General features: G+C 45.8%; 1 protein-coding gene across 5 annotated transcripts; it reads left to right on the top strand.

Moving 5' to 3' along the window:
• The first annotated feature begins 1,197 nt into the window (after positions 1 to 1,197).
• On the top strand, positions 1,198 to 9,587 carry MMP7 (matrix metallopeptidase 7). 5 transcript variants are annotated; one of them, XM_030333229.1, is made up of 8 exons: positions 1,360 to 1,943; positions 3,051 to 3,163; positions 3,790 to 4,016; positions 4,103 to 4,251; positions 5,436 to 5,552; positions 5,650 to 5,778; positions 7,555 to 7,716; positions 9,271 to 9,587. In XM_030333229.1, exons 1-8 carry the CDS (start codon positions 1,802 to 1,804, stop codon positions 9,297 to 9,299), a joined length of 1,068 nt encoding a protein of 355 aa, XP_030189089.1. In that variant the 5' UTR covers positions 1,360 to 1,801; the 3' UTR covers positions 9,300 to 9,587. The 5 variants fall into 5 exon arrangements, with proteins under 5 accessions (XP_030189091.1, XP_030189092.1, XP_030189089.1 ...); XM_030333231.1 differs by lacking the exons at positions 1,360 to 1,943; positions 3,051 to 3,163 and adding an exon at positions 1,198 to 1,334; XM_030333228.1 differs by lacking the exon at positions 1,360 to 1,943 and having other exon boundaries at positions 2,819 to 3,163.
• The last annotated feature ends 10,186 nt before the right edge of the window (positions 9,588 to 19,773 follow it).

The raw sequence follows: 19,773 nt of genomic DNA, 5'->3' as shown, positions 1-19,773 counted from the left end.
AATTTGTTTAAAATATTTGTAACCTCAAATGCTCTTTGAATTACTAAAAATAAACAGAAATAGAAAATATAATATATAGGGAATGCTTTGAACTTTAATTCCAAGCAAAGATCACAGAAAACCTCATATCCCCATACTAGCTGATCCAAATCCACACGCAAATATTTATCTTTATAACCACATATTATGCACCCATTACATGCCACACACTGACTAAAGACACCAGGTTCTCAAGTATAGTTGAACTGTGATGACACAGAATTAACGCATCTACATAAAGAGAGCGTATTTAATTTATTTTTTTTTTTAAGTAGCCTTCATGCCCGGTGCAGAGCCCAGCATGGGGCTTGAACTCACGACCCTGAGATCAAGACCTGAGCTGAGACTGAGAGTCAGACCCTTAGCCAACTGAGCCACCCAGGTGCCCTGAAACTTAATTTATTCATCTGGAAAGTTTCCTTTTGCTGACTCACCACACCCAACCTCCAGATGATTTGGGGGATGTTTGAAGAATTAAAATTTTTCAGCTCCAGCATATCTGAGGGGTTTTCCATGATGTATTCTAGTCAAAAGCCATGGGGCTCTCCCAAGAAATGTCGACTATAATGACAAAATGAGCCGATGGGTGGTGTGATAGAAACAGCTCTGGGCTGGCCGTCAGGACCACTAGCAAGTAACCCTGTGACCTTGGGGAAGTGAGTTAATCTGTCATTTTGGTTTCCATTTCATCTTTGATAAAAATAAAGAAGTTGGACTCCAACCTTGACTTTGGTGTTTATTAAAGAACGTTTGCTTAATAATTAGTTGATTAGTTGTATGTTTTTTGGTAATTTTCCTTGCATTTCACACTCTTAAAAAATTCTTTTAAGATGCATCCTGCTACGGTAAGTCCTAAATGATGCTCCCCAACATTTTAAGTTGAAAAGACGAGTCTAAGTAGCAATTTCATTTTGGCAAATAAAGTATGTTTTCTCATGGTTAAATTTATACACCAAAGGCGGGGGGCGGGGGGGGGGATCCTTTGAAAAAAGGCAAATACATTGTGGGCTTCCTGCCAATAAGGACATAAAACTTCCTTGTGGCCATTAATGAAAACTCACACACGCTTCCAAAGTTCTGTAGACACCGAAAAGAAAGAAAACACTCAAATGAGTCACCGGTTTCCACACGCAGGGCTGACAACTATATAAATCTCTGCGGCGGCCGGCAGAGAACGCGGAGCGACCATGCGGCTGGTGGTGCTGTGTGTCCTGTGTCTGCTGCCCCAAAGCCCAGCCCTGCCGCTCCCCCGGGAGGCGGGCGGCCACAGTGAGTCACAGTGGAAGCAGGCTCAGGTATGTCCCTGCCGCTCGGAAGCGCGTTTTTCAGTTGGGGTAGTTTTTCTGATGATGTACAAAATATGGGTTTCGATCAGGGAGCGCTGCCCAAACTGGGCTCCCGCTCCCGCCCCTCCTCCCTCACCACACAGACGACATGAGAAGGTTAGTGCCCTTCTGTGAGCTCTGGTATTCCCCGTGCAAACCGGGGACAGCGGTGCAGTCGACCCACGGGGGTGCCCCCTCAACAAATTGAAGTTGTTGATATTACTTCTTGTGGCTGGAGAGTCTTTCCATAGAGAGCTGAGTGTCACTCTTAAGGACTCCTGGTGGTGGCTTGAAATCAGAAAACAAGGGTAGAGTTGGCAGCTGTCTGCTTACAAGCCCACGGGGACTGCGGGTGGGCACTCACTGGTGACTTCGCCCAAGGGGGACACAGATACTCGGCTCATGGGATTGTTGTAGTGAAGAAGTGAGTGATAACAATGCCAACTATCGTGCAGGCCGTTTCTGATCATACGGGCTGCACTGTGCTGTGTGTCAAGGAACCTGCAGCTCTACCTCAGGACACGGACGGAGAGTCACGTGGATTCCCGTACTTGGTCATGGTAGCGACAGGAGTCAAGGGCAAGTCTTGCTGGTTCAAAAACCATGGTCTTTCCAGTATACTACTTCACAAGCAAACTAATAAGTATAAGTAGTTAATTTTCGGTATTGTTTCCTCCCGAGTACTGTTCATAAACTTAAGCCTTAAGCATAAGAAAAGTCTACTTGTGTCTCATGTTAACTCTGACTTTGAGAAACTCCCCGTACCGTGCGAGAATCCTAACGTTTGACTGTTTTTTACCTGCAAAGCAGCGATTTCACAAGGTTAATATTACTGGTTCCCCCGAAGCAGTACATTTGCAAGAACACTGAGCCCCTGTACTTGTGCGCCGGTTGCCAATAAACCAGAGAAAGCAGGAAAATTCATATCAAGGATGCAAAAAGATTTCTTCCGAAAGAGTGTCTTTGTAAGGCCTGTAGTTCAGGGAGGGATAAAAGGACTTCTTTGCGGAGCACCTGGGGGCCTAGTCAGTTAAGTGTCCGACTTCGGCTCAGGTTATGATCTCAGGGTTCATGGGTTCGAGCCCCCATGTCGGGCTGTCTGCTGTCAGCACGGAGCCCGCTTCAGATCCTCTGTCCCCCGCCCCTCCCCTGCTCACTCTCTCTCTCTCTCTCCCCATCAAAATAAATAAATATACTTTATGGGGCGCCTGGGTGGCGCAGTCGGTTAAGCGTCCGACTTCAGCCAGGTCACGATCTCGCGGTCCGTGAGTTCGAGCCCCGCGTCGGGCTCTGGGCTGATGGCTCAGAGCCTGGAGCCTGTTTCTGATTCTGTGTCTCCCTCTCTCTCTGCCCCTCCCCCGTTCATGCTCTGTCTCTCTCTGTCCCAAAAATAAATAAATGTTGAAAAAAAAATTTTTTTTAAATAAATAAATACACTTTAAAAAAAGAAAAAGAAAAAAGAAAACAAAATGTGCCTCCTTTGGTTCCTCATGGGGTGACCCTGTGCTGATTTCCTTCTCTGAGCCATGACTCATCACGACAAAGCCGTCCCTACTTCCCGGGGTGGCTCGAGTTTAAATGTATGTGAGGATCCTGGTCTTGTCCCTGCCAGTGACAGGTGCTCAGTACAAGCTCTCATGAAGCCGCTGGCACTATTGCATTCACTGTTTACTTTTTCCTACTCAGGCTGCTGGACTGCCATGCTCCTATCCAGACACTCGGGTCCCTTAAGAAAGTGCCAAGGCCCCAACTGTACGTGGAATACACCTGGCAGACCTGCCCTGTCCTGCGGCCTCGAGGTGTGGGCTCTGCTGGAGCTTTAGCAATGAAAAGAACCCAGCACGGGCAGTGAGGGGACAGGGCCAGTTCCGGTACTGACGTAATAGGTGACCCCGAGCACATCATTCAGCTGTTAGGAGCTTTGTTATCTTCCCCCAGAGAATATGCACGTTCAACAAAATACTTTCACAATATCCTTCCCAGGACTAACACTTAAAGACCCTTTAACCTCCGCGAGGGCCAGACCTCTTGAGAACCTCAGGCGTGGCTGCTGACTTCGGACCGCCCCACAGCGTCTCTGCTGTGCCCCGCGGGGACACACGGGGTGCTCTTCTTGATGGGCCAGTACAAGCCAGCCTGTGGTTTCTAAAGGCTACAGTGGGTCTCCCCTCAAAACATCTAATGGGGCAAAAGGAAAACGGACGGACTCTTTTGCTCACGAAATGGAATGACTATGTGTCATTATCGATATTAAATTTTTATCTCATTAATGCACATTTATTTCACTTAACGACCGTGTAAGGACTCTGTCTTCAAACCACTGTTGGAGTCCACAGGAGCCAGAGGCAAAGATGATGGATAGACCTCGGAGACCTAAGAAAAAGACAGTAAATACGATGAGAGGACAATTTCTTCTTTCCGACAGGAGTATCTCAAGAGATTTTACCCATCCGACGCCAAATCGAGGGATGCCGACGGCTTCGGAGCCCGGCTCAAGGAAATGCAGAAGTTCTTCCGCCTACCCGTGACGGGAATGCTGGACTCCCGCGTGATAGTGGTAATGCAACAGCCCAGATGCGGACTTCCGGACACCAGAGAAGACTTGCCATCCAGAAACAGGCCAAAGTGGATTTCCAAAGTGGTCACCTACAGGTTAGTTTTCCTCCGGTTCATTCGGGCAGAGACCAGTAAAACCCTCTTCCTAGGAGGTCAAACGTTGTCTTCTTTTTTGCTACCAGGATCATATCATACACTCGAGACTTACCACGTGTCACAGTGGATCATTTAGTGGCAAAGGCCTTGAATATGTGGAGCAAAGAGATCCCACTCTCCTTCAGGAGAGTTGTGCTGGGAATTCCCGATATCGTGATTGGCTTTGCAAGAGGAGGTGAGGAGGCTTCCCGCAGGCTAGTCCTGGGTGCTGTTTGCTTGTTATTTATAGCAGCACCTTCCTCTTTTCAGGATTTAAGGTCTTTTATATACATACGATCTTTCAATGTGATATACATATGACATATATAATAGATAATGATCTCTATATAGACATATAATGATGTATATATGTCACTATACTTTTTCTAGTTTGTTAATGTAGAGCCACTATTTTTTAATAAGTTTGATAAGTTTATTTTGAGAGAGAGAATGAGTGGGGGAGGGGGGGACAGAGAGAGAAGGGGAGAGAATCCCAAGCAGGCTCAGGACTGTCAGCACAGAGCCCCACACAGAGCTCAATCCTATGAACCCTGAGATCATGACCTGAGATGAAATCACGACTTGGACGCTTAACAGATTAAACCACCCAGGTGCCTCTAGAGCCACCAGAGGGGTGCCAAATCATGCCCATGAGCTGAACCTAGCCTGCCATCCATTTTTGTAAATACATTTTTATCCTTTTTTCTCTGTTGGGCAGTTCCAGGATTTTATAAATAAATATTTATTAGAACACAGTGACGGTCAGGGCACCTGGGTGGCTCAGGTGGTTAAGCATCTGGCTTGCTCAGGTCATGATCTCACAGTTCACAGGTTCAAGCCCCACATAGGGCTCTGTGCTGACAGCTCAGAGCCTGGAGCCTGCTTCAGATTCTGTGTCTCCCTCTCTCTCTGCCCGTCCCCACTTGCAAGCTCTCTCTCTCTCTCTCTCTCAAAAATATACACAAACGGCTGTTAATGGCTACTGTTTTATGATGCCAATTTAGAGAAAAATACTGTTCTTTCCAGTCTGTCCTAATGTTGAACTGCCCGGGAGCTGTGACTGTAGCTGAAATTTGAATTCCGGCACAGTACTGACAACGTCAAAGAGAACACTGCAGAAAGAAATCATTGCTCATGGTGTTCCCGGGCTTTCAGGAAACGGATAAACTGGATACAGCCTTATACCAATTCAAAAACAAACATCCCTACAGCACAAATAAAAGCGCTGGCAAAATTCATTTTGACACTTGGTGCACGGTTCTCCTAGAGACCATCTGTTCTGCCCACAGAGAACTAGCTAGGCTTTCAAGGAGAAGGTACTAAATGGTACACACGTAAGTTCCCAAACGTAATACCCCACCCATTCTCCGTCCTGCCCAGGACCAAATGTGACACCCACACGCCAAGCTTTCAGTCTCGGATGGTTATCGGGGCTGAGCAGTGGTTTTCTGAAACAGAATGTTCCTGAGGCCCATAAACACGCACACCGCCCTGCTGGTAACCCCATGTGGACTTTGTGGACGGGGCCGAGCTTCATAGCTGCTGTCACTGTATCAACCACAGTCACTAAAGGCAACCGCCCTCTTTGTTTCAGCTCACGGGGACTTCTACCCATTTGACGGACCAGGAGGCACACTGGCCCATGCCTACGAACCTGGGCCGGGCCTGGGAGGAGACGCCCACTTCGATGAGGACGAGCGCTGGGCCGACGGCAGGGGTCTAGGTCAGCACCTCATCACTCTTCCCCTGCACGTACTTGCAAACGTCTGAACTTGATCACTGCTCTAAGCAGTAATAAGTATTGACCCATCGTTAGCTGCCGATGACTGTACCCTGTGCTCTAGATGCATTATTTCATTTCACGTGCTTATAATGCTGTGTGGATGGGAGCTGGAAGGGAGTGCAAACCACACCTGGTTCACCCTGCTGGGCCTCTACCAGCCACTCCCTGTGTGTCTCTAGCCAAGTTATTTGACTTCTCTGAGTCTCAGTTTCCACCTATAAATAATTCCCACCTCATGGGATTGTTGTTTAAATTAAATGAGATAATGTTTATACAGCGCTTAGCATAGTGTTTGGGATACCTTAATAATTTGATAAATTAGAGTTCTTTATATTTCCCAAAAGTAAGGTGTTTTTCAGGGGTTTTTTTTATTTATTTATTTTGAGAGACAGAGAGAGAGACAGAGTGGGGAGGGGCAGAGAGAGAGACAGAGACAGAGAATCCGAAGCAGGTTCTGTGCAGTCAGTGCAGAGCCTGATGCAGAGGCTCAAACTCATGAACCATGAGATCATGACCTGAGCCGAAGTCAAGAGTCTGACGCTTAACTGACTTGAGTCACCCAGGCGCCCCACGAAAAGAAAGCATTTAAAAGGACTCAGAGTCTCTCTCTCTTTTTTTCAGTTTTATTTATTTATTCTGAGAGAAAGAGAAGGAGAGAGAGAGAATCTGTAGCAGGCTCCGTGCTGTCAGCACAAAGCCCTACGTGGGGCTTGATCCCACGAACCATGAACCCATGACCTGAGCTAAAATCAAGAGATATACACTCAGCTGCCTGAGCCTCCCAGGCACTGCCGTAAGTTTGTTTTCCTGGAGGAGAAAGGGAAGCAGAGACTATGATACTTGGGAGTTGTAGACCATTCTGAGATCGTTCACTGTTCACTGATACTTGGGAGTGGTAGACCATTCGAAGATCATTCACCGTCCAAGGGGAGCCCACGCCATGGCCCAGCCCGTCATGGGAGACCACAGACCCCCCAGGACACTAATGGAGAAAATCTCTGGGGTAAATAATATGAAGTGGAGATGGTTCCATAAGTAAATATGTTACACGAAATCACACGGCTGCCAAGCGTCCTGGAGAGGGAGGTCGGGCCTGTGCGAAGGGAGGTCACAGCATGGAGGTGCCTGATGCGGGGACACTGGCCGCTGCGTCCCCTTGGCGAACGACCCGCGGCCGCCCCTCTGCGAATGTGAGGAGGGAAGGACAGACGGGAGGACAAGGAAGTCAATGGCACACAGCTGAGGCCGCCTGCATATGCTGCCCTTCGTGTGGGCGTCCTCCTAGCAGCCTCCCTCTCCCGACACTCCGCACCCCCGTCTGTGAGCGGCTAGCCCCTGTCCCCAGGTACCGGGGGGTTCACACCCGTGACAGCCCCACACAGCAGAAGCAATTGCCTCTGAGCAGCAGGGGAGGAACTGACATGTCTGTCCATCTGTCCGCGTCTCCGGGGGGCTCAAGCCCGCATCCACATGCCTCTGCGTTCCCTCCAGAAAACTGCCAAGTGACCTAGGGTGGGGGGCCACAGGGACAGAACAACTGTCATTTCTCCAATGGCAGCAAGGGGGTGACACTGAAGCTCCTGTGACTGTCCTTCTCGGCCATCCCCGCCTGCCAGTCCTCCCCAGATGGTGTTTTCTGTTTTCTGTTACAAATCTTTTATGTCTCTATATACATGGCTGCTTCTGTCATTACCATGTGCCGCTCTTCTGTCGTAGGAATTAACTTCCTGGCTGTTGCAACCCATGAACTTGGCCATTCTCTGGGCCTGAGACATTCGTCTGATCCCGACTCTGTCATGTACCCCACCTACGGAGCCAGGGACTCTGAGAATTTCAAGCTCTCGCCGGGCGATATCAGAGAAATCCAGGAATTGTATGGTAATATTTATGATCTCCCATAAGGGGGCTTTCACATTGTCTGCTCGGGGAGGACTTGAACAGGAAACCCCGGGAAACGGAAAAACACCCTGCACCTCACATCTCAAGCCTACTGAGGAAAGAAATTGGAGAACTTAGACACTCCGAGGGTAACCAGGCTATTTCATACGATGAGATCATTGATTTCAAGTTTTCAGTAACATGGTATCGTTTAGTAAAATCCTGAAAACGACACTACTAAGGTGTTTTTCCCCCCCAAGCTGCCACTCGCTGTTCTTTCTAGCTCAGTTCAGATACTTTCATAGAGTGTCCCCCTGAGGGGACGCCCTGAGGAATAGAGCATCTTCCTCCCTAGCTGCCTAAGGGTCTGAAAGTTCAGAGAAGCCATAAAAATGCTTCCATCAGATGGGGTGATGTCCTCAGGAGAAAATTACCCCTAGAATAAAGTGCATTTAAGCTCTCAGTGGCACCTACAATGTACTATCAATCGGCATTTCCTAAACTGTGTTCCCAGAACACTGAGTAGTCCTACAAGACAATTCCCTATGGAAAAACCAGTTCAGGAAACACAACCTATTGTATTTCAGGTGCACAGGATGTTCAGGAGTCCCTCCCGTGCTTGTTAAACTCAGCACTTCCTAAGGGAGAATCCTTTTAACGCAATGCTCGAGTGAGCCCTCACAGAACAGTGCTGCAGAGAGCACATTTTGGAAAATACCACGTAACTGTACCTTAAAGTTCTGGCTCACATTGCTGCTGCCATCAGAAAAATTCATAAACCACTGACAACTGTCGATAAAGTTATCACCAACAAAACAGAAAATGGTGCCTCCCCTTATACACCTGTGAGATTCATGGAGCGCTCAATGGCATGGGTTATTGTGTTAGAACCTTAAGAAAAGTAGAAAGGGAACAAAAAAGGGACAGATTAGATTTCAGAAGAAGACAGACCAAGGCATTAAATTCTTACATGTTAGACACTGAGGTGCCCCCGAGTCAAAATTGGAAAGAGGTCACTTTTGGACAAATGAAAGCAAGACTTAATTATACAGGTTTTAAATGGAGTGAGTTCATTAATCCAAGAAGTCATACGCACAGAAAATATACATTCAAAAGAATATGATTAACCTCATGGATGTGAAATTCTCGATGTTCTTTTCAGAATAATAAAAATAAATCTAGCATTTAGCATACCCAGCATTTCACGAGCATTAGTTCATTTGAGGCAACAATCCGATGAGCGGCTGGGGTCCTCCTCGTGCACTTGATCTAGCACTGAGAGAGATTAAGTGGAATCTTATCCAAGACCACACGGTGGTGACACCAGCAGAGACAGGGAGGGGACACATCGGCCCCCAAGGCCTGCCCCTCAGCCCAGCACCACCTTCTTAGCCTTCTGAGATTGTTCTTCAGAACCTTTGTTGCAGACACAGAAAACCAGCCACATGAACGATACGCTGTACTTTCTGCAACGTGTCTTCTGTTCTTAGGGTCCTAGGATGGGTTTTATGTGTTTTATACCAGGTGAGATGTTCCTATTTTCTCTCTGAACAGGAAAGAGAAGTAAATCAAGAAAGAAGTAGGAACTTCGGGGAGAGCACACGTTCATTCATGGGATTCCTTGTAGCTCTTCTCCAACCAGAACTAATGCACACAGTCCTTGAATGTCTCTGAGCACTGACTTGGCTCTTGCCTGTATCGTGGTTGGTTTTCACGTGTCTCTCTCTCTCCCTCTCTCTCCTTCTGGGGATAAGCCCCCTTGTGGCCTGAGTGTCTCATTCATTGATGACTTTCCTCGAGCAACTTGCACTTGGTAGATATTAATAAATGTTAAATACACAGATAAATAAAGTTTGTATTCCATGGTAAAAGATTTCTCCCAGGAAGTACTCTGTACAGCGAGATCAAAGACTGAAACAAGCAAACAGACCAACAGGAATCCCACCACATCATTCTGGGTCTTCAGCTGCACTCACCCCATCACTGTGTGGGCAAGGAGGGAGGTCCAGCCCCTCTCATTCGCTCGTGTGGCCCCGAAGGCGCACTGAGTTTCCCTTATTGTCTTGGCCTACTCTCACTCTGAGTCTTCTGGTGAGCCCAGGTCTTCCCGCAAAACGTGTGAATTCCCAAGGATTTCCACTCCCATAGTCACTTGTGGCTGAGTTCCTACCCCCAACCCAATTTCCCTGCATCTCTCCTGATACAACTGCTCCTCAGGGCCCACCCGACATCAGTCCCATCCTCTTCTCTTAACCTGACTCCCAGCAGCACCTCCGTGAGTCTCCAGAGATGCTGAAGATGCATCAACAGTGGGGTTCACTCCCCACCAGCACAGCGACATCAAACACACCCAAAATTGGACATGATCCCCCTCCCTCAATCCTTCACCTGCCCCAGCATCAGTAGCTTCTCACCGGCCGCCCACCTCCCCAGACCCCAACTTCTTATCCTCAGGTCTATACCCCATTCCTTCTGACTTCTCCCAGAAACTTATTTTCCCAATGTCCACACAGCTCACTCTGCAGCACAGAGACCGCGAAACAGTCTCACGCAGAAATGTGTTTCTGTGGGAGAAGCACTCTCCGAGAAGAAAGGATCAGTAAACTTGGTAATAGGGCAATGGAAATGATCAAGTCTGAGGAAGAAAAGGAAAAAGGGTCAAAGAAAAGTGAGAGTAGCTTAACATACCCATGGGGCACCATCGAGTCCCCACCATGGGGTTGCTGATAACGGGGTTGCTCTCTGCATGGGAGAGAAGGGGGGTGGTCTGTGGAAAATGGCCATACCTTCCACTTGATTTTGGCGTGAACTTAAAACTGTCCTAAAAAATAAAGTCTTCAGTTTAGAAAAACAACCTTATAGATTAAAAATTAAATTACAATCTGGATTTTTTTTAAATCAACAAAATTCACAAACTTTTACCTGGATAGACTGAGGAAAAAAAGAGAGAAGGCTCAAATTACTAAACATCGGCTATGCACGTGGGGACATTGCTACTGCTTTACAGAAATAAAATTTAAAAATAAGAGAACACTGGAAGCAATTAGATGCCGAGAAATTGGATAACGTAGACTAAATGGACAAATTCTTAGAAACACAAAACCTACCAAGATTAAATCATGAAGAAATAGAAAACCTAAATAGACCTATAATTAGTAAGGAGATTAAATCAGTAATCAAAAGTCTCCTGACAAAGGAAAGCCCAGGACTGAAGGCTTCACCAGTGAATCCAACAAACATTTAAAGGAGAACTGAAGTCACCTCTTCTCAAACTTTTCCAAAAGTTTAAAGAGAAAGGAACACTCCTTTACTCATTCTATAAAGCCAACATTACCCTTGTATCAAAGCTAGACAAAAACAGGACAAGAAAACTACAGACCAATAGTCCTTATGAAATGGATGCAGAAATTCTCAACCAAATTCAACCAAATTAGCAAACCAAATTCGGCAGCATAGGAAAAAGATTATATGCCAAGCAGGTAGGACTTTTTCCTGGGATGCAAACATGATACAGTGATATGCAAATCTATCACTGTCATACACCACATTAACAGAACAAGGGGGAAAAGCCCATAATCGTCTCAATTGATGTGGACAGGCATTTGACAAAACTCAAACCCTTTTATCTTAAAAACACTCAACACACTAGGAATCGAAGGAAGCGCCTACAACATGATAAAAATATGAAAAACCCACAATAAACATCATACTTGGCGGTGAAAGACTTAAGTCTTTCCCCCTAAGATCAGGAACATGACAGGGATGCCTTCTTTTGCTGCTGCTACCCAACATTGCCCCGGGAGGCCTAAGCACAGCAGGTAGACAACAGAAAGAAATAGAAGACATCCAGAATGAAAAGAAAGAAGTAAAACTATCTCTGTTCACAGATGATAAGATCTTACACGTAAAAAAACCCTAAAGATTACACGTGTGCACGTGCACACACACACACACTCGATAATTAATAATAATGAACTAATAAATCCAGCAAGGTAGCAGGATACAAAGTCAACAAGCAAAAGTCGGTTGCACTTCTGCACATGAACAATAAGCAACCTGAAAAGGAAATGAAGACAACAATTCCGTTAACAATTCGATCAAAAAGAAAAACATACTTGGGAATTAACAAAGGAGGCGAAAGACTTGTACGATAAAAACCATAAAACATTTCTGAAAGACGTCAAAGAAGACAAATTAGTGGGGAGATCCCATGTTCATGGACTGGAGGACTTAAGATTGTCCACCCAAAGTGATCTACAGATTTAATGCAGAAAGAGGAAAGCTTATGCTAAAATTCATATGGAATTTCAAGGGACCCTGAATAGCCAAAACAATCCTGAGAAAGAAGAACAGAGCTGGAAAACTCACACTTCCTGATTTCAAAATCACTACAAAGCTACAGTAATCAAAACTGGATGCTACTGGCATAAGGAGAGACATAGAGACTAGTGGAATAGAAGAGAGAGTCCAGAATGAGCCCTCACATACATAGTCAAAGGATTATGACTACATAATCCTTTCTGTGACTACACCGAAAACATACTTTGATCAGTAGTCTCAGTTAGCCATTCAACAAACATTCACTGAGTCAGGAACTTAGGGATGAAGAAGCCTACAAAGGTGAAAGACACACACACATACCGTCCAGAATCTCCACGTCTGGTGAACACAACAGACATTCAGGAAATTATTATAACATACCACGTTAATTGCCATCATAAAGGGCTGTGTGATGTGTAATGTGTTTCTGAGCTACATCTACAAACTCTAGCGTACCACAACTCACATGCAAGTCCAAAACTCCAGTGTGACTGTAAAATAGTCTGGACAAGTAGGACATCTCTAACAGGCTTGGGAGTCCCCACCAGCCCGGTCAAGACTGTCTCACAACGATGATGTACCCAAGACTTCACAGACTCCAGACCCACATCCTGGTCTGAAGGCTTCCCACCTCCTCCACCCTCACCACTCTGCTGTGTCCCCTTTATCCCTCCTAGATGCAGGAAGGATACCCAGCAATAAATCTTGCATGTCTAATGTCGTCCTGGCATCTGCTCTTTGGAGGACCTCAGCTAACACAAGGGGTGTCTCAGTAACCTATCACTGCACTAAAACACTACCCTAAACAGTCACTTTATTACATTTCATGATCTTGTGGATCAGGAATTTGGGTGAGTCTCCACAGGGTAATTCTTTGGTTTCATGGGGCAGATGGGCTGTTTGTGAGGGTCCGAGATGGCTTCACTCACACGTCTGCCACCTTGTTGCAGGTGGCTGGAGGTCAGGGCTCAGCAGAGATGGTCAGCCCTATTGCATACACGTGGTCTCTCCACCATGAGATGGGAAGGTGATAGGACTTCACACACTGTGGTTCAGGGCTCGAAGGGCAGGTGTTCCCACAAGCAAGGAGCTGGATAGCCTCGGAAGTCACGGGTGCTGGAGTCCGCTGGTCAAAGCAACCACAAGCCCGCCCAGGGTAAAGACAGGGGACACGCATGCCACCTTGATACACCAAGCGCCAAAAAAAATTGAGGTTATGCTTTAAAACTGCCACATGGGGTCATCCTTCCTCTTATGAAACCATCTACCACTCACACTGGAGATTTCTTCATTCTAACACAAGTGCGCTTGCTGCGATTAAATGTTGTAAGGATCGGCAAAGGTAAGTCCTAGTTTGTACCCTTTTTGCCACCACAGCCCAGTCATCAATGCCCCAACCAACAAACACCTCTCTTTCAGTGTTGGTGCTTTACTGTTCTGGAGACAGATGAATCTATAGACTGTGGTGACCATGGCTGTGTCTTTGGGGACAGATGTTATATTTTCTTCAGGTATGGAAGGCTGTCGTGCAACATGACCCTGGACACTTATTCACTGATCTTTCTACGTGTGTGAAAGAGTAACTCTGAATACCAGCACGCGGGAAGAGGACGGTGAACCGCACTTTGGCCCGAGCTCCAGCTAAGGGACAGCTGTGATCTGTGGCAATGTCAGTGGGTGAGGAGAAACACGGTGTCATGATTACCAAAGGGTGATAGGTCCAAATTGAGGGAACAGCACAGGGTTTTATCCCTGCTGTCTTTTGCTGAGGCATTTTCCTGAGGATTCTAGACTTTGGAACCCAGGACCAGAGACTGTCCCTGATTACAAAGTAATGGTGGACTTGCTGTCTCTGACTTGGATGATGATGACTGTTGAGTTCGTTCTGCATGCAGGTGTATGGGTTACACATTCGCCTGGAAGAGACCTTGAGAACAACCTCAGCTTATTCAGATGCATTTGACAGGCTTCTTTCTCTTGCCTCTCAGATTAGCAAACTTGCCTAGCCCCGAATAAAAACAAGCAACTCTATAGAAAAGTTGAGAACCTTACATAATGGGTTGAAGTTCTGTTTGAACTTAACACTTACTCTACTTCCTCAGTTTACCTGTAACTAGATCACACACAGGGAAGAATCCACCTCAAAGTACCTAGACCACAACTTCTTAACCTATGGAATCATTCTAGTACAGACACCATGCTCAATCTAATACTTCTTTAAGATTCCGTGACATTGGTAGGAATGGTGGAGTTCTGGGCAGAAAAGACAGTGTCTATGTCTGAACTGTTCAGAATTAGAAACTTAGTGATTAGCGTTATCACTGGCATAGAAGTCATCTAATAAATATTTGTCGAATGGTTGAATGCATTAATGAATGTTAATTTGAGTTAACTTGCTCAATTAAAATTTTCATTTTAGATATCTTTCAGGAGATGATGATATAAATTGAGAATGATAGGCAGAATACAGAGTACTTTAAATTTGAAATAGCTAAATCGTTTCCATTCAGCTTAAGTATTAATACTTAGAAAGATATTCATTATAATTTACTAGGATAAATTTCCTTTGAACGCCATTTCTTACATATCCAGATCAGACAAATATAGCCTTTTTAGCTAAACCCTATTATTCTGATTATCTAAATAACTGTCACATCGCCAACAAAGACTAAAGGGTATCGTGTTAATTACTTTCAGACAGGGAATTTATCTGTTTTGTTCAGTATCTAAAAGAGCATATGACATAGAGTAGGCACCCATTTAACATTTGTTGAAAGAAGAAATTAATTAACTGATATATAAATGAGTGGTCTGGAAAAGCATTGAATAGAAATAGACTTTTTCCTGAATGATACCCCTTTTCCTGGGCTCACTGGCAAAATTGCCACCATGTGAAAGCTTGGAATAATGATTTGGGATATTCCATATTCCAAGCACTCTGGTGCTTAATAGTTGCTTAATTTTCCTCTTGGTTGTCCATGGCTATCTAGCAAATAAACCCCAAACCTAATGTCTTGAAACTACTACAACCATTTATTCTCACTCATAAATCTGTGGGTGGACTCGATGGTCCTGGGGGCCTTGATCAGGGTCTCTTCAGGAAGTGGCTGGGCTCGAATGTCCGAGATTGCTTCATTCACAGGTCTGGTGCCTTGGCACAGATGGCTGGAGGGATGGTACCTCTTTCTCTCTCCAAATGGCCTCTTTGCACCGTGGCCGATGCCCAAACCTACGGATTCCAAGAAGCAGGATGCAGAAGCATCACTTCTGCCCTGTCGCATCATGCCAGGCAGCCCGGATTCAATGTGAGGCAAAACAAAGTCCACTTCTCAACAGGAGGGCATGACAAAGACTGTGTAACCATCTCTGTCCACCTTACCTACTTAGGTTCCAGGAATCACGGCAACCCTGAAATGAGGGTAGTATTTCACCCATTTCATAGAAGAGGGAACCCTCACAGCTTCTCTGTGATGACACTTGGGGTTGAAGCCATGGCTGTGTGTTTCCAGTCTTTGTTATTGCCTCTCCAGTAAGATAACGGTAAGGATCTACTTTCTGTCTTGCTTGTTCCTTTCTTGGGCCTGAAAGCCATATTATTTATAGAATTATCGGAGCCTTGGATTGCTTTTGGTTCCAAATACTGTCCCTTCAGGGTTGGCCATCATTGTTGTCCACACAAAAAGCACCCATTCCTTATGCAGCCTGGCCTTCCTTTCTTTCCACAGCCCAGTGAATGGTTTACCTCCTGTGTTCTGGTCTTTGAACAAGGCTGTGCTCACCTGAGTTAACCCCACGGATTTCAGCTCAAGGTTAACTTGCCCTAATAAAACAACCACTTTCTCTGCTGATGTGTCCGCTGAGAACGCAAAATAGTTTAATAGTGGCCTAGCAATCATAATCCTCCTGTACCCCGAAGTCCTGAAGATATTTCATATTTTCTTCTAGCAATTTTATTCTACTGTATTTAGCTTATTTTTATTTATGTACATGTGTATGTATGTATGTACGTACTTATTTATTTTATTTTATTTTATTTTGAGAGAGAGGGAGCATGAAACAGAGAGGGGCAAAGAGGGAGAAAGAACCCCAAGCAGGCTCTGTGCTGTCAGTGCTGAGGCTGACACAGGGTTCGGTCCCACAAACTGTGAGATCATGACCGGAGCTAAAATCAAGACTCAGACACAACCGACTGAGCCACCCAGGCGCCCCACTTTGTACCTACATTTTGAGCTTATTTTTATATTTTTCCTGAAGTAGGGACCTAATTTATCTTTTTCCATATAGTGAACCAATTTTTCCTACAAAATGTTTAAGTAACTCAAACTCTCATAGGCCTGTTTCTGGGTTCTGTTCTGTTCCGTGAGCTGTTTGTATGTTTCCATACTGTTACCGCATTATTTTTCCTATGGTTGGGTGATGTGTCTGACTGGTTAGTAGGGTGAGTCTGTCTCCTCTTTTCTGTTTCAGGACTTTTTTATTTTTTTAATTTATTTTTATTTAAAAAAATTTTTTAACAATTTATTCATTTTTGAGAGACAGAGCACAAGTGGGAGAGGGCAGAGAGAGAAGGAGACACGGAATCCAAAGCAGGCTCCAGGCTCTGACCTGTCAGCACAGAGCCCAACGTGGGGTTCGAACCCATGAACCGTGAGATCATGACCTGAGTTGAAGTTGGATGCTTAACCAACTGAGCCACCCAGGTACCTCTTTATGACTGTCTTAATCAGATATCAGGGAACTACAGCCCCTGGGCCAAACTCTGCCCACCAACTATTTGTCATTAAAGTTTTATTGGAACACAACCATGCCCATTTGCTTACATACTGCCAATGGCTCCTTTTGAGCCCCGTGACAGTAGAGTTGAGTAGTTGCATCCAGCCACCAAAGCTTGAAATGGTTAGTATTTGTTACAGAAAAAGTTTGCCGACTCCTGGTCTTAGTTATTCACAGACTTGAATTCTTCCACATGAAGATCAGAAATATTTTGGCAAGGTTCCCAGCCCCAGGTTCTTGATTACAAGCAACAGAAGCTGGCTCTATCTGATGTAATGTAGAAATGAATTCACTGCAGAAGACATCGGAGTTCACCGGAGATCTTGGGAAAAAGCCCAGAGAAACAGGCTCAAAATCTGGGCGTGAACCAAGGAAGACCAGGTGGCAGCAGGACAGAGAGACAGAAGGGAGCACCTGCTGGGATGCCAACATGGAGGCTGCCACAGTGAAAAGTCCTCTGAACCCTCCCCGCATCACTGCACCACTCAGGATTCAGAACCCTGAGAAAGAGAATTTCATGTCTGAGCTCGGATCACGTACTCATATGCTAGTTTCCAAAGAGCAAGAAGGGGTGTCTGGCCCTTCTTCCACTTCCACAGAGGGGTTCCTGCCTTCTACCAAGACTCACTCAGTGGAGGACTCATTCCAAATATGAGCAGGGCAGGATCTCCCCAAAGGTGACCGTGACTTTGCTTGAAACTGCATCAAATTAGGGAAAAATTGTTACCTTTAAATATGGAAGACGATTCATCTCACTATTAATTCAACTCTTTCTTTATGCCCTTTGCTGGAGTTTTAAATTTTCTTCTGTAATGATCCTGTGAATTTTTGTCTCTTAAGTCCTTGATATTTTGCGGTTTGGTTGTTGTTGTTTTGGTATTTTATTGTCTACTATCTTCTGGACTTTATTATGGCTGATATTGAGGGGTGCTACTGATTTTTGGGCATTGGCCTTATAATATTGACCTTTCTTATTATTTCCAAAAGTCTGTTGGTTTTTAGTCTTCGTGTAAATGATCACAATACTTACGATTGTGATGATCTCATCTCTTTCCATCCAATCCTTGTATTTCTTAGTATTCTTTCCTGTCTTATTACATTGGCCTGAACCTCCAGTGTTATGTAGAACATTACGATAGCATGTGTCTTGCATTGTTCCAGATCTTAAAGGGAATGCTTTTCAAGTGTTTCCAGGTAAAAAGATAAATACTTTTCTATCCCATTGAGGAAGTTTCCTTTTGTTTCTAGTTTTCTACTAACTTACATAGTAAATAAGATGCTTTTTGTGTATCTGTTGAAATGTTCCTAAGTATTTCCTTCTTTAGCTTGTTAGTATATGAAATTACATTAATAGTTTTTTTCTAATGTAGTATTTTTCTCCTTACATTCCTAAACGTTAATCATAATTTATCACAATACAGTATATTCTTTTAATCATTGAATTCAGTGAGCTAGTACACATTAGGATCTTTGCATCGGTATTCACCAGTGAGACTGGACTGTAATCTACTTTTAGTGTACTGTTTTTTATCAAGTTTTCATAAGAGAGTTAAATTGGCTTCATGAAAGGAAATGGCAATCTTATCCTTCCTAAAGAAAAGAAATAATAAAACTAAGGTTACAAATCAGTAAGATGGAGAATTTTCGAAAGTAAAAACGATTACCCAAATTATAATTTGTTCTTTTAAAAAGAGACAGATAACCAGTTGCCCACACTCCCCAGTCTGCCCCGGAGGGCTCCACGTGACACCCGCTCTCCTGGTAGTTAGTAACAGCAGCCCGTCACCCACAATACCTTACCCACGGGGTGAACCTGCCACGACGGACGTGGGTTTGATGCTGTGCATGAGCCGAATCACAGGGTAAACTTACCTGGTCTGTCTGGGTTGTAGGCTTCTCACTGGCAGTGTAGAAATCGTAACATTCACCTCACTGGGAAGCTGGAAGTGCACCCTAAATAAAGCAAGTAAACTCTTAACATCTACACAAAAGTAAGTTGACTCCAGCACCAGTGACTGCCATCCCTGCGATCCACCAAGTGGAGCCAGGATCCCAGCCCCCAGACCCAAGAGAAGAATCCCAAAGCCATCTTGACCAGAGGCAGGGGACCCCGTGTGAGGCCACACCACCACGAAGTGACAGAAAAGATACGTGTTGGTCTCCTCCCCCCAATTCCTGGCACAGGCCTCCTGATACCCTGGTAATGTCCTGGCTGATCGGAGTGTCTTTTACTTGCATGAGGTGACCCCAGGGGGTGTCCTTTCACCACAAAGACCAAGCCAGGATTAGGAGCTTGAAATTTCAGCACCCTCACCCTCCATTCTCTCGGGAAGGGAGAGGGGCTGAAAATGGATTGATCATGCCTAAAGCAAGGGGCTCAGAGGGCTCCCATGTCGGTGAACACACCCACATTCAGGGAGGGTGACACCCCAACTCCAGAGGCTCCTGTTCTGGGGCCTCCCAGAACTCACCCCACGCGACTCTTCGTCTGGCTGTTCATCTGCACCCTTGTCGTGTCCTTTAATAAGCGGGTAAACGTGTTTCCCTGAGTTCTGAGAGCTGCCCTAGCAAATGCTTTACTCTGACGAGGGCGAGCGTGCGATCGCGAGATGTCCAGCCAAGGTGGACCGAAGTCGCGAGGACCCTGGGGACCCACCCCTCATGACCCACAACTGAAATGGGGGTTGAGGAACAGAGTCCCGGGACTGAGCCCTGACCGGGTGGGATCTGAGGCCTCCTCAGGGACACAGCGTGGGGCTGAGCGAAAACGTGGGACACGCAGCCGGACGTTGGGGAGAACCGGTGTCAGAAACGCGTGTGGGCATGCGCACCGGCGGGGAGCTGAGGGCGGCAGGCGGGCGGGGAGAGGTGCGCATGCGCACGGGCCGGCGGGACCCAGGACGCCGCAGGCCTCCCGACGCAACGCGAGGGGTTCCCCCGGGAGCACCTCCTTCAGCGCCGGGG

The sequence above is a fragment of the Lynx canadensis genome, chromosome D1, assembly GCF_007474595.2.
Source record: "Lynx canadensis isolate LIC74 chromosome D1, mLynCan4.pri.v2, whole genome shotgun sequence".
NCBI classification, from domain to species: domain Eukaryota; kingdom Metazoa; phylum Chordata; class Mammalia; order Carnivora; family Felidae; genus Lynx; species Lynx canadensis.
The sequence above is the reverse complement of the archived record's forward strand: the minus strand, read 5'-3'. Positions and strand labels throughout refer to the sequence as shown.

Coding starts and splice junctions, on each gene's coding strand:
- MMP7 (XM_030333228.1), top strand. CDS start 2,891: ATGACTCATCACGACAAAGCCGTCCCTACTTCCCGGGGTGGCTCGAGT. Junction 5,553..5,649: donor ACACGCACACCGCCCTGCTG/GTAACCCCATGT, acceptor TCTTTGTTTCAG/CTCACGGGGACTTCTACCCA. Junction 7,717..9,270: donor AGAAATCCAGGAATTGTATG/GTAATATTTATG, acceptor CTCTCTGAACAG/GAAAGAGAAGTAAATCAAGA.